This window comes from Canis lupus, chromosome 32, assembly GCF_003254725.2.
Source record: "Canis lupus dingo isolate Sandy chromosome 32, ASM325472v2, whole genome shotgun sequence".
Classification (NCBI taxonomy): Eukaryota; Metazoa; Chordata; class Mammalia; order Carnivora; family Canidae; genus Canis; species Canis lupus.
This window is the reverse complement of record NC_064274.1, coordinates 4,578,254-4,597,467: the sequence shown is the minus strand read 5'-3', so window position 1 is coordinate 4,597,467 and position 19,214 is coordinate 4,578,254. Positions and strand designations below refer to the sequence as shown.

Here is a 19,214-nt window from a genome sequence, read left to right as displayed (position 1 = left end):
CAGCTAAATTGTAGTTTAGAATTTGTTCTCTTCCAGTGAGAGTACCAGGACAATTAACCCTATAGAGCCACAGTGAAGAAAGGAAAACAAATTCCCCAAGTTGGTCATTGGGAATGATGGTAAGATGCTTTATCCTATTAGTTCCCAGATCAAGGAAACAAACCTAAACGCAAAGGTCTTTAATTCAAAGTATTAAATGGCACTCCATCCCCTTAAACTATCATCCACAAATTGGCACTTCAGTTGTGCTTTCAGCAACTCATTCCAATGATCCATTTGCTGGCAGCTCTGAATGTTTCAGAATATATTATGAGATATGAATCACATAGATAGGTTCTTATTCCCACAGCTCCTTTGTTTTAAAATAGGTCCTTGGTCTGACACAATGTTATGTGGAACCCTGTGCCTGTGAATCAAATATTCCATAAGCCCCCATCCATAGATTCAATGCAATTTCTATCAAGATTCCAATGGCAATTTTTTTACAGAAGTAGAAAAAAAATCCTAAAATTTGTATGGAATCACAAAAGGCCCCAGATAGCTAAAACAAGCCTGAGAAAGAACAATAAAGTGGGAAGCATCACACTTCCTGATTTCAAGCTATATTTTAAAGCCATGGCAATCAAAAAAGAATGGTACTGGCACAAAAGCAGGCACAGAGATCAATAGAATAGTATTGAGAAACCAGAAATAAACCCATTCATACACAGTAAATTATTATTTGACAAGGGAGCCACGAATACTCAATGGCAAAGATAATCTCTTCAGGGGATCCCTGGGTGGCTCAGTGGTTTGGCGCCTGCCTTCGGCCCGGGGCGTGGTCCTGGGGTCCTGGGATCGAGTCCCACGCTGGGCTCCCTGTGTGGGGCCTGCTTCTCCCTCTGCCTGTGTCTCTGCCTCTGTCTCTGTGTCTTTCATGAATAAATAAATAAAATCTTAAAAAAAAAGATAATCTCTTCAATAAATGGCATTGGGAAATTGGATATTCATATGTAAAAGAATGAAATTAGCTCAAAATTAACTCAAAATGAGTTAAAGACTTAAATGTAAGACCATAAATGATAAAACTCCTAGTGGAAAACATAAGGAAAAAGTTCCTTGATATAAGTCTCAGGCACAATTTTTGGGATACGGCACCTAAAGCATAAACAACAAAATAAATAATAAGTAAAAGATACATCAAAATGAAAGCTTCTGCACAGTGAAAGAAACAATCAACAAAATGAAAAGGCAAGCTATGGAATGAGACAAAGTATTTGCAAATCCTATACCTGATAAGGGGTTAATGCTCAAAATACACAAAGAATTCATACAACTCAATAGCAGAAGAATAAATAATCCAATTTTTTAAATGCACAAAAGACCTGAATAGACATTTTCCAAAGAAGGTATTCAAATGGCCAACAGATACATGAAAGGAGGCTCAACATCACTCATCATCAGGGAAATGCAAATCAAAACTACGATGAGATATCATCTCACACCTGTTAGAATGACTATCATCAAAATGACAAGAGATAACAAATACTGGTGAAGATGTGGAAAAAAGGGAACCCTTGTCATTGTTAGTGGGAATGTAAACTGGTACAGGTACTATGGAAAACTGTGAAAGTTTTTCAAAAAAATGTAAAATACAACTGCCACATGATCCAGCAATTCCACTTTTGAGTATATATATGTGAAGGAAACAAAATCACTCTGCCAAGGAGATATCCACACCCCATATTCATTGCAGCATCATTTATAATAGCCAAGAAATAGGAAAAACCTAAGTGTCCATCAACAGGTCAATGGATAAAGGTAAGTGGATAAAGAAAATATGTCATGTATTAGAATACCATTCAGCCAAAAACAGATGGAAATCCTGCTATTTGAGACAACATGCATGGACCTTGAAGGCATTTTCCTAAGTGAAGTATGTCAGAGAAAGACAAATACTTCATGATACCAATTATATATGGAATCTAAAAACAAAACAAAACTCATAAAGAGATCTGATATATAGTTACCAGAGGAGAGATGTGGGAGAATCGGATGAAATAAATCAAAAGGTACAAACTTCCAGTTATAAGAGAAACAAGTACTGGGGAGGTACTATACAATATTTTAACTATAATAAATATTGCTGCATGGCACATTTAAATGTTTCTAAGAGAGTAGATCCTAAGAATTTCATCACACACACACACACAAAAAAAAACATTTTTTTCTTGTATCTATATGAAATGATGGGATGTTAACTTATTGGGATAACCATTCTGCAATAGATGTCAATAAGTCATAATGCTGTACATCTTAAACATATAGTGGTATACCTATACCAATATACAATTATAATATACAATTATATCTCAGGACAACTGAAAGGAAAAAAATATTCCATAAGGCCTTAGATAGTATAGCTGGCATGTGTCTGTACACAGAAAAGGTCAACCCATTTCTACCATATATGTCTCTTCCTACCAAATTGAACTGTTGGCCCTTCCAAAATGGAAGGAGTCCAACATAGCCAATTTTCCACCAAGTGGTTGGTTGGTCACCTTGAGAAATGGTGCTCTATCACAGGATTGGCCTTGATTGCTGACAGGCTGGACACTCAGAGTTAGCAGGAGCTAGATCAGCCTTGGTAAGTGGGAGCACATGCTAGGGGACTGCTGCATCGCCCCATCTCTGCTACTATAGGCCCTTCTTCCATGTGCCCATCATGCCAACACTAAGGTAGTAAATGAAAGAGGCTGGCTGACTGCAACTGGATATGTCTTTGTGTCTACCTGGTTGTTTATGCCTCTTCTATGGTAGGCACATTGTAACCGCTTCCACATGTGCAACCACATTTGTTTCTGGCATTTACTAGTACCTGTCTGTCCTTATATAGTCTAACTTTGTGCCACATCTCTGTTCACAGAAAGTAGACCGCTGAAAAGATATTGCCTTACCATAATTTTTAAAGACCACACCTAGATGACGCTATAGTGCAGCTACAGTCCATTTTCAGCTTGCACCCACATTCCAAATGTCTCATTTACACACCAAACTCAGACTTCCTTCCTCTTGTAGCCAGTTATAAGAAAGTCTCCACATAGCCACATATATAAGCTGCAAAAAAAAAGGTGCATTTCCAATAGCTGTGAAAACCTGGGATCTAGACTCCTGCTTATGCAGCTGGCACACCTGCTTTGTTCCCACTCATGCTCTATCCCAGATGCGCTACACCTCCATCTAATAATTTTTGCTGGGCCTGCCTGGCCTTATGACTTGGTGGATCTGAAAGAACTCAGCTCATTATGGGCAGCTCCAAGTGCATGGCCCCTTGTTGATTCCATGGCCAGCTGCTCTATTTTTATCAGAACCCAGCAGTATGCCAGGAGTTTCTGGTATGTAATTCTCTTTCTTATGGACATATAATTCTCCTCTGCATATGTGGACCTGCACTCAGTCTCTCCTGATCCCCTGCTTGCTGGCTATGATGCACTGCTTTACATTAATGCTGTTGCTATATCGTGTCCCTTTCCTATAACAAACTATAGATTTGTAAACATTGTCATTTTGGGTTCTGTGAGTCTTTTGTCAATTAAAGACTGCTCAACCATCACTGCTAGTGCTAAAACCGAGAAAGTCAAATACTGAAAACAGATTATTTACTGATAAATGTTGCTGAGGTTTTTCAACAAAACTACCACTTTGATTAATATACCATTCAATTGTAAAGACTTCTCTTATAGTTGTTTGGTTAATCAGTAGCTTTTGGTTTTGTTTTTGTTTTTGTTTTTTAATCAGTAGCTTTTGAAAAAATGTTTTATTGTAAAATAAAACATAGATACAGAAGCCCATACAAAAGATGTGACAAACAGAATTTAATGTTATTATAACATACACCCTTGTAACCACCATTCCAGTCAAGAAATAAAATTTGCTAGGCATCTCAGGAGCTCCTCCATATAGCCCTTCCTAACTACTACTGTTTTTCCCCTAAAAGTAGCCACTCTTCTGACTTTTATAATAATCACTTCTTTGCATTTCTTTATAGTTTTATCGGCCAAGTGTGTATCCCTAGATACCAGTTTAGTCCTGCCTACCTTTTAAAATTTCATGTTTCTTCTAAATTTCTCTTAATTTACATCTACCCTCCCCCCAATCCCTTTCCTATGTAAGGAAGAATATGTGTGGTCTGATCTATAGTTTCCTACCATCTGGTTTTGCTGATTGTATACTCATGGTGTAGTTCAATGTGTTTCTTTGTCTTCTCTATGTCCTGAAAGGCAGCTGGATACAGAAACTTGATCAGATTTAGGTTTGAGGTCTTTAGCAAGGTTATTAATGGTATTTTGCTTTTTACACACCGATGTCAAGCTTTCTCCTTTTGTGACATTAGTAGCTGTGAATCCTCAATGTTACCAATCCCTATATTGACATCATCTTAATTTTTTTCTAGTGTTCTTTCTATAACACATTAATTAGGAAGGACCTATTATTAAACTGGGTTATTGCATATTGATAACAAATTTGTATCCTTTATATCTGAAAGTCGGATTTGCAGGGTATAAAATCGCTATATCATTGGTTCATATTCTCTTCCCTTGAGCATCTTAAATAAGTAATTCTAATTTGTTTAGCATAAAATATATTTAAAAATCTGATAATTTAATTTCTTTTAACCTATAAGTCACATGCTATTTATATCTTAAAGTCCAAATGACTTTTTGTCTTTTTCTTTAAAGTTCATATAATTTTACTAGATATATCATGGTAATACCTGTTTAAATTCTCAGGTACAGAGTGTATTCCTCCAATATGTCATTTTGAATCTTTTTTATTGTTTATTTCAAGAAAATTCTGAATTATACTTTCTAGGATTTCTTCTGTTCCTTTGCCCTCATTTACTTCTTCAGGGACTCCTATTATCTATATGCCACACGTTTTTTTCTACCTTCAATAATTGTCAATTTTGCTTGAATTCTTTATCTCTTATTTTTTTATTTAAAATTCTCCTCCTTGGGCAGCCCCGGTGGCGCAGCGGTTTAGCGCTGCCTGCAGCCCTAAAGTGTGAGTGTGATCCTGGAGACCCAGGATCGAGTCCCACATCAGGCTGCCTGCATGGAGCCATGGAGCCTGCTTCTCCCTCTGCCTGTGTCTCTGCCTCCCTCTCTCTCTCTCTCTCTCTCTCATGAATGAATACATAAAATATTTAATAAAAAATAAATAAATAAAAAATAAAATTCTCCTCCTGTTAATCATCTATGTCTTTGGGAAATCATCTACTCTGTTTATCCATTCTCATGTTCCTTCTAGTTAGTTTTTATTTCTAAAGATTTTTTTTTTGTTCCTAATTACTTCCTGAATTCTGTTCCCTCATTTCTGAACACTTTCATGTGTGTATCATTGTCTTAATGTCTTTTAGTTTGTACTCAAAAAGAAGGTCATGGTTTTGTTAGGGAGATAGGGATGCTATTTTGCTCCTTACCCTCTTCTATCTTATAAATTTGAATGGGCTTCAACCTCAATGCTTTTCTATGGCTCGTGTTTGGTTCTCCTGGGCATTTAGAAGAAACTGTGGCTTATAGAACTTCCCTCTTATTTTATATCCATATGGTGTTCAAAGCTTTGGCACTTGCTTTCTATTTTTTTTTTTCTTTTTCTATCCTGTTATCTTCTCTTTCTCTTTCAAATTTTGTCTCTACTATCCCCATCCATCTCAATGTTGATTCCACTCCTAACAGTGTGGAGCACTTCCCAGCTATGGAAGGTAGTTTCAAGAGTTACTGGCTATTTGGCTATAGCTCCTTCAGAGCTCGCCTAGGAACCTACATACTCAAGAATGGCCAAAACCCTCCCACTTCCAGCTGCTGTTTTCAAAGCGGACCATTCCACTACCACTGAATAGCTAGCTGATGACTACTTTGCTGTTTCTTGTTTAGAGGTGCTTTAGACGGCCCATTGTCTTCTCTGCTTTTCAACTACATGGATGCCAATACCTTTTCAATGTTATGGCTATGGATGATTTCTCCCCATCTGCTTTAAGGCTGGGGTTCATAGAAATAACTCTCACCTAGCTTTGTTAAATGTTATTCAAGTGTTTTTGGTTTTGCTTACCCAACTGCTCTTGGCCTGTGGATCATCCCATTCTCCCTGTATCCTCCTACTTTTCTCAACCCCCTTATCATTGTTCTTGTGAGCACCACCTCCATACTTACACCTTAAGTAATGGTTGTTCTCCGGCAGTTTGTCATAAGCCCCCTGCCTCATCTCATTTTCCACACTCTATTGGGAATCTTCCCTGCCTCCACTCTTATCTCTTCCAGCAGTAGCTTTTGAAGTCAATACAAGCACCAAATAAAAATGGAGCATACTTTAATTACAAAGAATACAGATTTTTAGGGCACTGTTTGAGACACAATTGAGACACTGAGGATGATACTAGGGTCACAGCATTTAAAATTTATCATTAGGATAAAGTTTCAGAAGTACTGTGGATATGGCATTCTGGATTCAGTTTCACTCCCTGATCATCAGAATTCATGTCCATGAAGAATTAGATATTTTACTTATAGATAAGTACCTCGGCATTCAAATTGGCAAAGAAGTCAAACTCTCCCTCTTCGCCGATGACATGATACTCTACATAGAAAACCCAAAAGCCTCCACCCCAAGATTGCTAGAACTCATACAGCAGTTTGGTAGCGTGGCAGGATATAAAATCAATACCTAGAAATCAGTGGCATTTCTATACACTAACAATGAGACTGAAGAAAGAGAAATTAAGGAGTCAATCCCATTTACAATTGCACCCAAAAGCATAAGATACCTAGGAATAAACCTAACCAAAGAGGTAAAGGATCTATACCCTAAAAACCATAGAACACTTCTGAAAGAAATTGAGGAAGACACAAAGAGATGGAAAAATATTCCATGCTCATAGACTGGAAGAATTAATATTGTGAAAATGTCAATGCTACCCAGGGCAATTTACACGTTTAATGCAATCCCTATCAAAATACCATGGACTTTCTTCAGAGAGTTAGAACAAATTATTTTAAGATTTGTGTGGAATCAGAAAAGACCCCGAATAGCCAGGGGAATTTTAAAAAAGAAAACCATATCTGGGGGCATCACAATGCCAGATTTCAGGTCGTACTACAAAGCTGTGGTCATCAAGACAGTGTGGGACTGGCACAAAAACAGACACATAGATCAATGGAACAGAATAGAGAATCCAGAAGTGGACCCTGAACTTTATGGTCAACTAATATTCGATAAAGGAGGAAAGACCATCCACTGGAAGAAAGACAGTCTCTTCAATAAATGGTGCTGGGAAAATTGGACATCCACATGCAGAAGAATGAAACTAGACCACTCTCTTTCACCAGACACAAAGATAAACTCAAAATGGATGAAAGATCTAAATTTGAGACAAGATTCCATCAAAATCCTAGAGGAGAACACAGGCAACACCCTTTTTGAACTCAGGCACAGTAACTTCTTGCAGGATACATCCACGAAGGAAAAAGAAACAAAAGCAAAAATGAACTATTGGGACTTCATCAAGATAAAAAGCTTTTGCACAGTGAAGGATACAGTCAACAAAACTCAAAGACAACCTACAGAATGGGAGAAGATATTTGCAAATGACGTACTGGATAAGGGGCTAGTTTCCAAGATCTATAAAGAATTTATTAAACTCAACACCAAAGAAACCAAACAATCCAATCATGAAATGGGCAAAAGACATGAACAGAAATCTCACAGAGGAAGACATAGACATGGCCAACATGCACATGAGAAAATGCTCGGCATCACTTGCCATCAGGGAAATAGAAATCAAAACCACAATGAGATACCACCTCACACCAGTGAGAATGGGAAAAATTAACAAGGCAGGAAGCCACAAATGTTGGAGAGGATGCGGAGAAAAGGGAACCCTCTTACACTGTTGGTGGGAATGTGAACTGGTGCAGCCACTCTGGAAAACTGTGTGGAGGTTCCTTGAAGAGTTAAAAATAGACCTGCCCTATGACCCAGCAATTGCACTGCTGGGGAGTTACCCCAAAGATACAGATGCAATGAAACACCGGGACACCTGCACACCCCGATGATTCTAGCAGCAATATCCACAATAGCCAAACTGTGGAAGGAGCCTCGGTGTCCATCGAAAGATGAATGGATAAAGAAGATGTGGTTTATGTATACAATGGAATATTACTCAGCCATTAGAAATGACAAATACCCACCATTTGCTTCAACGTGGATGGAACTGGAGGGTATTATGCTGAGTGAAGTAAGTCAATCGGAGAAGCACAAACATTGTATGTTCTCATTCATTGGGGGAATATAAATAATAGTGAGAGGGAATATAAGGGAAGGGAGAAGAAATGTGTGGGAAATATCAGAAAGGGAGACAGAACATAAAGACTCCTAACTCTGGGAAACGAACTAGGGGTGCTGGATGGGGAGGAGGGCGGGGGGTGGGGGTGAATGGGTTACGGGCACTGAGGGGGGCACTTGACGGGATGAGCACTGGGTGTTAATTCTCTATGTTGGCAAATTGAACACCAATAAAAAATAAATTTATTATTACAAAAATAAATAAATAAATAAAGATAAGTACCTCTATGTACCTACCGAAGGAAAAATGTAGAAGTCCTCTTAAGCAGAGAGAAATTAATTTATGCTAATTTTTCTCCTATTGAATCAACAAAAGACAACAGCTGATTCTGAAATGCATGAAATAATATATTTTATAGGGATCATCTACTCTGTACCTGATCCAATAAATACTGGGAAAATGCAATAAATACTGGTTGGTTATTAGGTGGCTTACTGTATAATAAATTGTGCTACTGGATTTTTCCTGAAATCTCACTTAATCAGTGTCTGCTACATAAGATTATGTCCAAAAGGTTTAGTTTGTGTGATTTCTATTTTCTAAATAATAGAAAGATAATCTCAAAATAAAACCCTGACATTGCTAGTCTCTACAAGTTATTTAGCCATGACTACAATGCATTAGTCAGGGAAATTTAGAAATAATTCTAAAAACATCCTTTGATTCCTTATCTGGAAAAAGCAATTCAATAGCCCTTTTGGTTCTCTACTGGCCACAGGCAACCACCAGTGAAATGAAGGGATAAATGTGTTTATTCAAAATGGAAAAACTACCAAGAAAGAATCTGTAAAATCACAGTGCGAAAAATTTTGCCAAAATTTTTTAAGTATTTTTATATCCATTTAATGATTGGTTTAATCAGTTTAAGGTAACACTAACTCCTAGAATAAAGGAGCTGTTATTTGAATTACTGTTATTTGGGTTAGCAGAGTTAAATCTAATTGCTGATACTGTTATAAATGTCATGGTTTATAGGTATCATCCAGTAAAATGAGCAAAGCACAGTAGACAGAGAATGAAGAGCCTCTTTTATTCTCCTTAACCTATCTTACCCCTCTCCAACTCATCAAATAGTTAACTGGTACAGGTCTTCATTTTTATTGCATACGTCCCTTCCTTCCTACTCTTATTTTAGAATATATGCTGCCAAAGTGAGCACCTTCCTTCCTAATCCTAATCATATATAAAAAAAAAAAATTGTGGTTAGTATATACGTATACTACCTGTACACTTACAGAGATTTAAGATGTTAAATGATAATACAGAAGTTAGGATCATCGTAGGCAAACTCAAAGAGATAATTAAAAAGAATAAAAGCACAATTTACAAAAATATCACAAGATTAATGGAAACCAGCATAGGATGATGTAATATTGTTGGGCTAGTAACAGTGGGAGGTCACTAACACCATTAGGCCCTAAAAGGAGATGGAGAGGAAACAGTTCCTAGAACAGAGAATGCTGCCAGCACCAGGAAAGAATGCTGTAGTTGATGGAATAAGGAGCTGGCCAAACCTAAGAAATGCAGCCACTTCCAAGCCACAACCAGTAGGAAGATGAGAGGTAATAAATTCTCTAACACCTCTCTTCCTGCCCTCTGATCTCATATTGGCTGAAACAAAGCCAAAGCCAAAGAAAAAGAGCCTGGTTAAAGACTGCAAAGGACAGCTTCTAGGAACACACATAAGGTGGAGAAGAATACAGAATGCAGCAAAGATAATATGGCCACTTTGTATGTGAGGCGTTGGTAATAACTTTTACTGAAATCAACTGAAAACTTATAGCCAGAGAATAATATTCTATATAACAGAAGAGTAACTGTAAGTTAATAAACACTTGGAAAATGTTTGCTGAATAAATAAAAGTTAGACTGAACTGCAAGTACAATTCTAAAATCAGATGACTAGAACTGATTCTTAAATTCCTAGAATCAAGGCACTATCTACTACAGTAGGCTCCCACCGAAGGTTTATTGATTAGATGGTTGGATGAATACATGGATGCCTAGATGGACAGATGGCTATAGAGATAACTCATAAATTTTTACACACATAACCTTGAATGTTATCTAATCCAGGCCCTTCAATATGCGGAGGAGGAAATGGAGTTTCAAACTGGTTAAAACACAATACAGAATTAGAACCCAAATCTTATGACTCTAGGCTCTTCTGACTAAAATTTGCCGTCTCTCATTTACCATTTAAAATTTGCTTCTTTCACATCAAAGTCAATTACTGATGACCAAAACACACATACACACAAACACACACAGTGTAAAAGAATCACCTCACGAAGTGTGATCCATAATCCATGGCACATATCTGCTGTAGCATCCATACTACTGAACCAATCCTGAAGAGTCCACTTGTCTCTAAGTGAGAAATGAACTTGCTTCCACAGGAAGTATTTGAGAATATAAGTCCCCAGAGCAAAGGACACTTAAAATTTTTCATTACCCAATCCAAAATATATATACTTGCCTTATTAATTAAACCTTTATCTTCTATGAAAGTACAGTAAGAGTAAGCTAAGCCAGACCAAATTTTAAGTAAATTTCCTTATAATTTCCCCAAATACAGCTACAATTTTCCATTGTAGAGACCTTTAAAGTTCTGATTGATGAAACAAAAAAGTATTAATTTCTCAGTCCTAATTAACATTAATATTTTTTTAATTCTTACATGTAGAACTCTACCTTAAAAAAAAATTGAAACCCTGCTTAATGATACTAGGCTTAAGCTTAACAATTTTTCACATGTGATATGAAGATAATAAACATCTTAATCAAATAAAATTATCTATATTTCATTGGTGTTTATTTAGACATGCAAATATGTGGATGCAAACATTGTTTAGTACCATTACCTTTCAATCTTCATTTTAGAGTCTTAGATGCGAGGCATTCATGACTTTAAACATACTAACTATATAAAATATCAAAAATCTTGTCTGATCAAAAATCAAAAGCTATGTTGTAAGTATCTCCTGGATGTATTTTTTTAACAGATAATTCCAGAAAGATCAAATTATTGTCCAAGGTCACAGAACTTGTGAGTAGGAGCAGAATTAGATGCTTCTACTTCTTAAAAACTATATTCATATCTAGCACCGGCACCTGAATGTGTTTTGGAAAATAAGAACAAACCTTGCAATTCACATTCACATAAAATCATGCTTCACGTGATCTTTGGAGTCCAAAAATTTCAATGCACTAAATTGCAGAATTATGTTGCTACAGATACAGAGTTTGGGGAGTTGACTGCAGGATCCAAATCCTTCACAGACTCCACTGTGACTCGGCACCACACAGTGGCGTTCGCTCTGTGTGGCCTAAATAGGGAGGAGGCGATTTGGGGTTGTGTCTTGGCTCCAGGACGGTAGAATCCCCAGGGCAGTGCCCATTCCGTCGGCCTCGTCTGGCAATATCCCAGGGCTAGAGGGGTCCACGGTTCGCGTCCCGCCTCTCAGGACCCTGTGGCCTATTATCTTCCCGCCCATCCTGGTTCTCCTCACCGAGGACAAGAGCTCTCTGCCCCGCCCGCATCCCATCATCCCCGCATCAAACACACACCTGTAAAGAAGCAGGGAGGAAGACGGTTGCTGCGGGGAACACAGCAGGCAATCCCATGACGTCTAATTTTGCAGTACAGCAGGCTTTTTTTTTTTTTTTTTAAACTACCAACGTTAGTTTCAACTCTCTACTCCATCAATGCCAGGAACCTGCACGGCGACCTGTACTGCGCATCCGTAATTAAGGGGCGTTCTGAACCGACTAGGGTGGGGTGGAAGTCCACAAACCCAGATGCCCCATAAAACGGCAGGGACGCGCACCAGGTTGGTGCTGCCTCGCGCCCTGGAAGGATACGGTCTTCTGTGCTTTAACACAAATTGGCAAAGCAAAGAGAAACGGCGTGGCAGGCCTGCGTTACAGCCCAGGGCAGGGGCTCCGCAGGTCGTCGATGCGGTCTCCCCGCCCGCGGATGCCGAGGGTGCCCGTGTGTTCGCGCGCCGGCCTCCACGCGGGGCAGGAGTCCCGCACACTCGGAGGCCGCGCGGGGCGGAGGGGACCGGCGATTCCGCTCCGGCGCCGCGGGATGCGGGGCCCGACCTGGCCGGGGTCCACCGCCGGGGGGCGCTCACCGCACGCCGCGGGCGCCCGGGAGGGGCGTGAGAGAGGCCGGGGCGGCGTGAGGCCCGGGGGGGCGTGAGGGCCGGAGAGGGGCGTGAGGGCCGGGGGGGGGGCGTGACAGAGGCCGGGGGGGGGGCGTGAGGGCCGGGGGGGCGTGAGGGCCGGGCGGCGTGAGAGAGGCCGGGGGGGGGGGGGGGGGGGGGCGTGAGAGAGGCGGGGGGGGTGGCGTGAGGCCCGGGGGGGCGGGGCGTGAGGCCCGGGCGGCGTGACAGAGGCCAGGGGGGGGGCGTGAGGGCCGGGCGGGCGTGACAGAGGCCCGGGGGGGCGGGGCGTGAGGCCCGGGCGGGCGTGACAGAGGCCAGGGGGGGCGTGAGGCCCGGGCGGCGTGACAGAGGCCCGGGGGGGCGGGGCGTGAGGCCCGGGGGGCGGGGCGTGAGGCCCGGGCGGGCGTGACAGAGGCCAGGGGGGGCGTGAGGCCCGGGCGGCGTGACAGAGGCCAGGGGGGGCGTGAGGCCCGGGCGGCGTGAGGCCCGGGGAGGGGGGCGTGAGGCCCGGGGGGAGGCCTGAGGCCCGGGGGTGGGGGGCGTGACGCCCGGGCGGCGTGACAGAGGCCCGGGGGGGCGTGAGGCCCGGGCGGCGTGAGGCCCGGGGAGGGGGGCGTGAGGCCCGGGGGGAGGCCTGAGGCCCGGGGGGGGGGGGGGGCCTGAGGCCCGGGGGGGCGGGGCGTGAGGCCCGGGGGGGGGGCGGCGTGAGGCCCGGGGGTGGGGGGCGTGACGCCCGGGAGGCGTGACAGAGGCCCGGGGGTCGTGAAGCCCGGGGAGGGGCGTGAGGCCCGGGCGGTGAGGCCCGGGGAGGGGGGCGAGGCCCGGGGGGAGGCCTGAGGCCCGGGGGGTGGGGGGGCGGGGGCGGGGTCGCTGTGCGGCGCCGCGACCCTTACCTCCAGGTAGTACAGGTCCACCGTAGTGATCTGCGAGTCGAGGAAGTCTTCATAGGTGCTGAACTGAGTGACTATGTTGTCCACGGCCGTCAGGCCCTCGTCCTGATCCATCGCGGCGCCTCGGCCGAAGCGTCCCTAGCGACGCACGCGCGGGGGCCGGGCCGGACGTCCCACCCCTCGGTTTCTTCCCCTCGGCCGGACGGAACCGTGCGGAGCCTCGGCCGTGGATCCCGCCCCGGGGTCTGGTCCGCAGTTTCAAGTTTCCCTCCAACTCCGGGGAACCCGCTCTCGAATTACCCGCCGCAAACTGGGGTCCGGCACCACTCAGCTGACTCGAACCCCGGCGGAGCGTGGAGTCACGTGGGAGATGCCCCTTGCAGCGCAAAATGAGAAATCCCGGGACTGCGCGGAGGCGCGGACATCGTTACTGATCTCGTTCTAAAACGGTCTTAATGCGGGACAAGAATACCAAGGCCGGCACTCGAGTAACTGAAGGTCTATTTTTGCAAGAAGCGTATCTCCTAGCAAGTCTGTGGAAATGATCCTGTATCCAAACACAGTAACAAAATATTTAATGACCAAATTATTTTAAAAAATGATATCTTAAAAAATTAAAAAATTAAAAAAATTAAAAAATAAAAAATGATCTTAAAGACAAATCATTGCTGATGTTTGGGTATGAGGAGGAATTTATTTCCAAATTAAAAGAACTCAGTGAAAATATCTTTGAAGACCTCTTTTGGCCCCAAGCGGTTGTTTTTTAGACTTTTGTTAAGTTTCAAAAAAAAGCACACAATAAAAGACTGCTTTTGTTGAAGCTACCTTTCTTAGAGGACAAAATATCTGGAAAATTAGAAAGTAAAGGTTTTTTAGCAAAGACTTTTCCTTTAGAACAAAGTTTTGCATCTTTAAAACGGATTTAAAGTAATCCAGCGTCAAAAATAAATAAATAAATAAATAAATAAATAAATAAATAAATAAATAAATAAATAATAAAGTAATAAAGTAATAATCCAGCGTGACAGCTGGCAAAACTTTTCAGATTTCATATTTAGATTTTAATATTTTACAAACCGTTTGCAAATTAATATATAGTACAATACTCAGCCTGTGGTAATTGCTCTTTAAGTACTTTTGAATTGATTTTGAAGATGTTCAGGGGTGTAAAAAAAATTTTTTCCTTTAATGAAAATATCTGGTAAAATACTTGGCAGTCAGCTTTCCCAATTTGAAAAGCTCATCTCAAAAGTTAGGGTGTCACAAATGTACAAATTTTACGTGATACAGACACAATAATCTCTCAGTTCACTGACTTTTTTGATTAATGAAAATATCCTGAAGTATTTTAAAAGGCATTTAGACTTTTTAATACAATTTATTTTAAAAGGTTAACACAGGAGAAGGGTGGAAGGGCAGTGGGAGAGAGAAGCAGATTCCATAGGACCCCGGGATCATGACCTGAGCCGAAGGCAGATGCTTAACCGACTGAGCCACTCACGTGCCCCTTTTAATGCAATTTAATCATTGATTTCAGAAGAACAGAAAGGATAGAGAAACCTTGAGCACTCAAAATAGAACAACAAAAAAAGAAGGTTGCTGGACTGGTTCAATCAGTAGAGCATGCAACTCTTGATCTCTGGGTGATGGGTTGAAGCCTTATGTTGGGGGAGCCTATTTAAAAAAAAAAAAACACTACAAAATAACAATAATAGCAATTATTTATTGAACCTTTCCTGTATGCCAAACACTGTCATAAGCGCCACAGATTGGTCACATCTTTAACTAGTATTTGTGCTACAGTTAACAACCACTAACAGCTTGACATCATGTAATCTCTAAAAAGATATGAAAATTCAAATAGCTCTGGAATGAGAAGAAATCCATGTGACTTAAGATGTCCTAATTGACAAGAGATATAAGTCTCAATATTCTCTACTATCTAGAGAATAGGTATAGCGAATAGGAAAGTGACTTCTTAAAGTCACTCCTGAAAGAAGCATTATTCTGTGTGAACTGAGCACAAGCAAAGGCTTAGAAAAGTCTCAGCCACTTACCACATACAGAAAATACAAGTATTTGGTTTAGTATAAGAATATTTATTAAGACTACCATGTGCCAGTTCTGTTCTAAATACTTCCTATGCATTGTCTTGTTTGTCAACAAACCCACTCAAAAGGCAATATTAGCATTATTCTCAATATAGAGACACAGTGAATCTAAATGGATTGGTGGAAATGGTAAAGATAAAAATAGCAACATCGCTTAATACTCCTGTTTACCCACAAAGGAAAGCAGAGGTGAATAGAGGTTTGAAGAGCCACATGGAATTAATTATGAAAGCTGTTTTTTGGTTTATTAGAAAAATATGTATCCAACTGTGAGAGGGAGCATGGACTTAGAATAAATAACCAGAGTAAAAAAGGATGGTATATTCCAAGGTGGGGAGGCAAGAAAGATTAGAGTCTGTGTAGGGGAAAGCTGCACATTGTTTTGATGTTATGAGGGGGCAGGTGAGCATAGAGAAAAAGAAGCTTCCTAGGAAAAGAAACAGTAGGAAGGCTTTGAATAGCTTGAAGAGTTTGATAGCTTGAAGAGTTTGCAAAAGGTAGTAATCATGAACTTGAATAAGAGTAGTATACAATAAAAATGGCTTTGAATGATGATCATGCACTACTAAAAAGTTGGGTTTTTAAGATTTTATATATTTATTTGTGAGAGACACAGAGAGAGAGAGAGGCAGAGATACAGGCAGAGGGAGAAGCAGGCTTCCTGCAGGGAGCCTGATACAGGACTCAATTCCAGGCCCCCTCAGATCACGACCTGAGCCAAAGGCAGACACTCAACCCCCCAGCCACCCAGGTGCCCCCAAAAGATCGTGTCTTACTGTCAAAGCCTCCAGGGTATTTATATTTATATTTATATTTATATTTATATTTATATTTATATTTGCTTTGAGGTCCTCCTCTGTCAGGATTTCATCACTCTCAAGGAACAATAAAGCATCTAGAAAATCTTGGGTTCATTAAACTATAGCACTTTGATTACAAGGACCTATATTTTAGTAAAATGCCAGGTCATTGTTTGTTTCTATATCATACTATTATGATCCATTGTGATTGTACATTTTCAGTGGAAACTTCATTAGATTGACTATTTGGTAAACAACTCTTTAATAAAATAATCCCTGAAGCATCTAAATTTAAACAGTTATGTAAATATCTTCAGTCAATGAGCCTAGCTATCTTATTCTAACTCAAAACACTTAGGGTGATTTTCAAAAAGTCCGTTTCTCTATGAATATTTAAAAAGAAAAAGAAAATCTGTAATTCTCGCTAGCCTCGTTCCTCACAGAAAGGCTGAAATTATGGTAGGCCTGATTCCATTGTGTTTTGCTTAACTTTCAATTTAAGTTCAAAACCACTTTTTGATTAGCGCCTGAGAAAAAGAGGGCAACAGAGAAATTAATGAGCTTTGGCAAGTCCCTATTTCCAATTGCAAAGTCTTTGTTATGATTGGGAAGTACTTTATTTTGAATAATATGCATTCCTACTTAAAGTCTGGGGTTTTTGAAGATTGAAACTTGGAATTTAGTACCAAATCCTAGAAATTCCATTCCTTGCAAAAGGACCAGCAAGGATTATGTATATTCACAGCCAAATTCTAAAGTGTAAAAGAGAGTAAACATGTGCTTGTAAGAATAAGAGAATATATGCCATATTTAGCTTAGTTCTGAGTAAAACAAAAAGGGGGGGAAACAAAGGTCCTAAGAATGTAGGCAAAATCTAAGCATAAGTATGTCTTTAAAATAAACAGGCTTTGGTACTGTACTTACCTGGTGGAAGTATAATCAAAGAATTTTAAATTAAACCTTACACTTTTCTATTTCCAGATGTTAAGCAATATACTATGATGTCTGGGAAAGTGAATAGGAAACATACTTTTGGTATGTTGACAAGTTCAGGAGGGGAATGCCACGCTTATTATGCTACTGAGATGCTAAATCCTCTGAATAAGAACTTGTGGCTCTATTAAAATGGACTCAACACATTACCATATCCTAAGAAAGAAAAACATATGCTTGCACTAATAAGATAAGAGATTTGTGTCTGATGTTGCCCAAGTGCTTATTCAGTTTCTTTGGATTGCAGATGAGGACTATTGCTTAACGTCAGCCACGGAGAGTTCTTTTGTGCTTTGTAATAATGATGACATTGAATTTATTTAAGATATTTCTTGTGATGAGATTACTAGACTTCCACACTTTCTCAGTTGTTCCAAAGTGCTGAAGTTCTGGTTTCACAGCTTCCGTCTGGAGACACGATGTATAAATGTGCCATTACACCCGAGTTTTCTCCTTTCTTACTATATCTACCAGTGTATAAGAGGAAGGATCCAGAAGAGAGAAAGAACGAACTACTCCCAGGAGTGGGGTTGATGGGTGTCAACAGCTGGTAAGAGTTGAAAACTACTATTGTGCTATGGGATAGATGATAAACATCATAGCTACAACCATCTCCTTGGAACAGAAGGAAACTTGGACTCTTAATGGCTCTAAGTTTTTTCTAACAGTTTCACTGAAAATTCCCTCAACTTGTTTGACTGAATGGAAATCCAGCTCTACCCTAAAACACCGCTTCCCTTGAATTGCCAAACACTCAGAAAATGTCACATGGAAATAGAGCACTGTCAATGCAAAGTCACCAATTTCAAGTGCATACTCAGCACTGTCCCCACTGTCTTACTGTGTTTTTTCCTTCAATTCACTGATTTTCTACAATGGCTTTTCCTATTTTCTCATCTCTCTTTTATCCTACATCCTCCTGTCTCAAAGAAGATAATCTTAACTTCTACTCCACAAATGAAGTAAAAGTCATCAGATTAAATATCCTTTAGTCAAATATACAAGCCTACTCACACATCAATTCTTTCCTTATTCCCTGTTGCTTCAAAGGAAGAGATTTACCTCCTCTTAGACCTTCATTCCACACTAGTTCTCTCCTTCTGCCTGAGTAGTTAATTTTCTCCTACATATTCCCAGAGCAGTTTCTACTCCCCTCATTGTTATGACCGTCTCACATATAATAAGGTATAGGCAAGATGTCTCCTGTATGTTTTACTCCTTCATTTTTGTAAACTACTAGGTGAAAGGCACTACACTCAGTGTGAGGAATATAAACAACCTAAATCTTAGCACCCAAGTTTCAGAAAGGTCCTTTACAATATGAATATAACAACACAAGGTAAGATGATGTTTTTGAAGCACTATGCAAATCCTGAGCAGCTAAAAATCACTTCTACCAGGGAAATCCAACAAAAATTTTTTTTTGATCTGACAAAAATTTAATGTATAACATGGACTTTGTAGTAAATAGGAACTACTGAGACAGGGATATGGAGCACCAAATAAATGTCCATGTGAATGAAGCACATGTGCTAAAGTTTTGAGGTAAGAAAACACAGTATTGTCCAGGTAAATTTGATTACAGTGCAAGATGTGTGGAACAGTGGGAGAAATAATATGCTAAGTGAGAAGCTGACCAGGGGTGATTTGGCAACTTGAGTTCAAGTTTAATACATACTTTTTACACCTGAGTAAGATTCAGAAGATTTTTTACTTAAGATCAAACTTTCGCCTGCTCAAAATAAGAAATTCATCAATGTGGTTGATTTTTAATGAAAACTTGCTGGTACTTAATAAATTCAAATAATGAGGCACTGACTTGAAGATAAATAAATTCAGGCGATATTTCAGAAGAAAATAAAAAGTGA

At 40.4% G+C, this 19,214-nt stretch overlaps 1 protein-coding gene across 16 annotated transcripts in view; it reads right to left on the bottom strand.

The window, feature by feature from the left end:
• CFAP299 (cilia and flagella associated protein 299) overlaps window positions 1-13,872 on the bottom strand; it is a 622,454-nt gene extending 608,582 nt beyond the window's left edge. For 2 of the 16 annotated variants that reach the window (XM_049105122.1, XM_049105123.1), the window contains exon 1: window positions 11,951-12,522. Coding sequence is in view for 4 of the 16 variants with exons in the window: in XM_049105115.1 (XP_048961072.1) it covers window positions 13,446-13,556 (111 nt within the window). In the remaining 12 variants the exon portion in view is untranslated. Of the gene's footprint in view, window positions 1-11,950; window positions 12,533-13,445 lie in introns of those variants that run through there. The other 14 variants (XM_049105112.1, XM_049105114.1, XM_049105117.1 and 11 more) reach the window with 14 other exon arrangements.
• Between the last annotated feature and the right edge of the window lie 5,342 nt (window positions 13,873-19,214).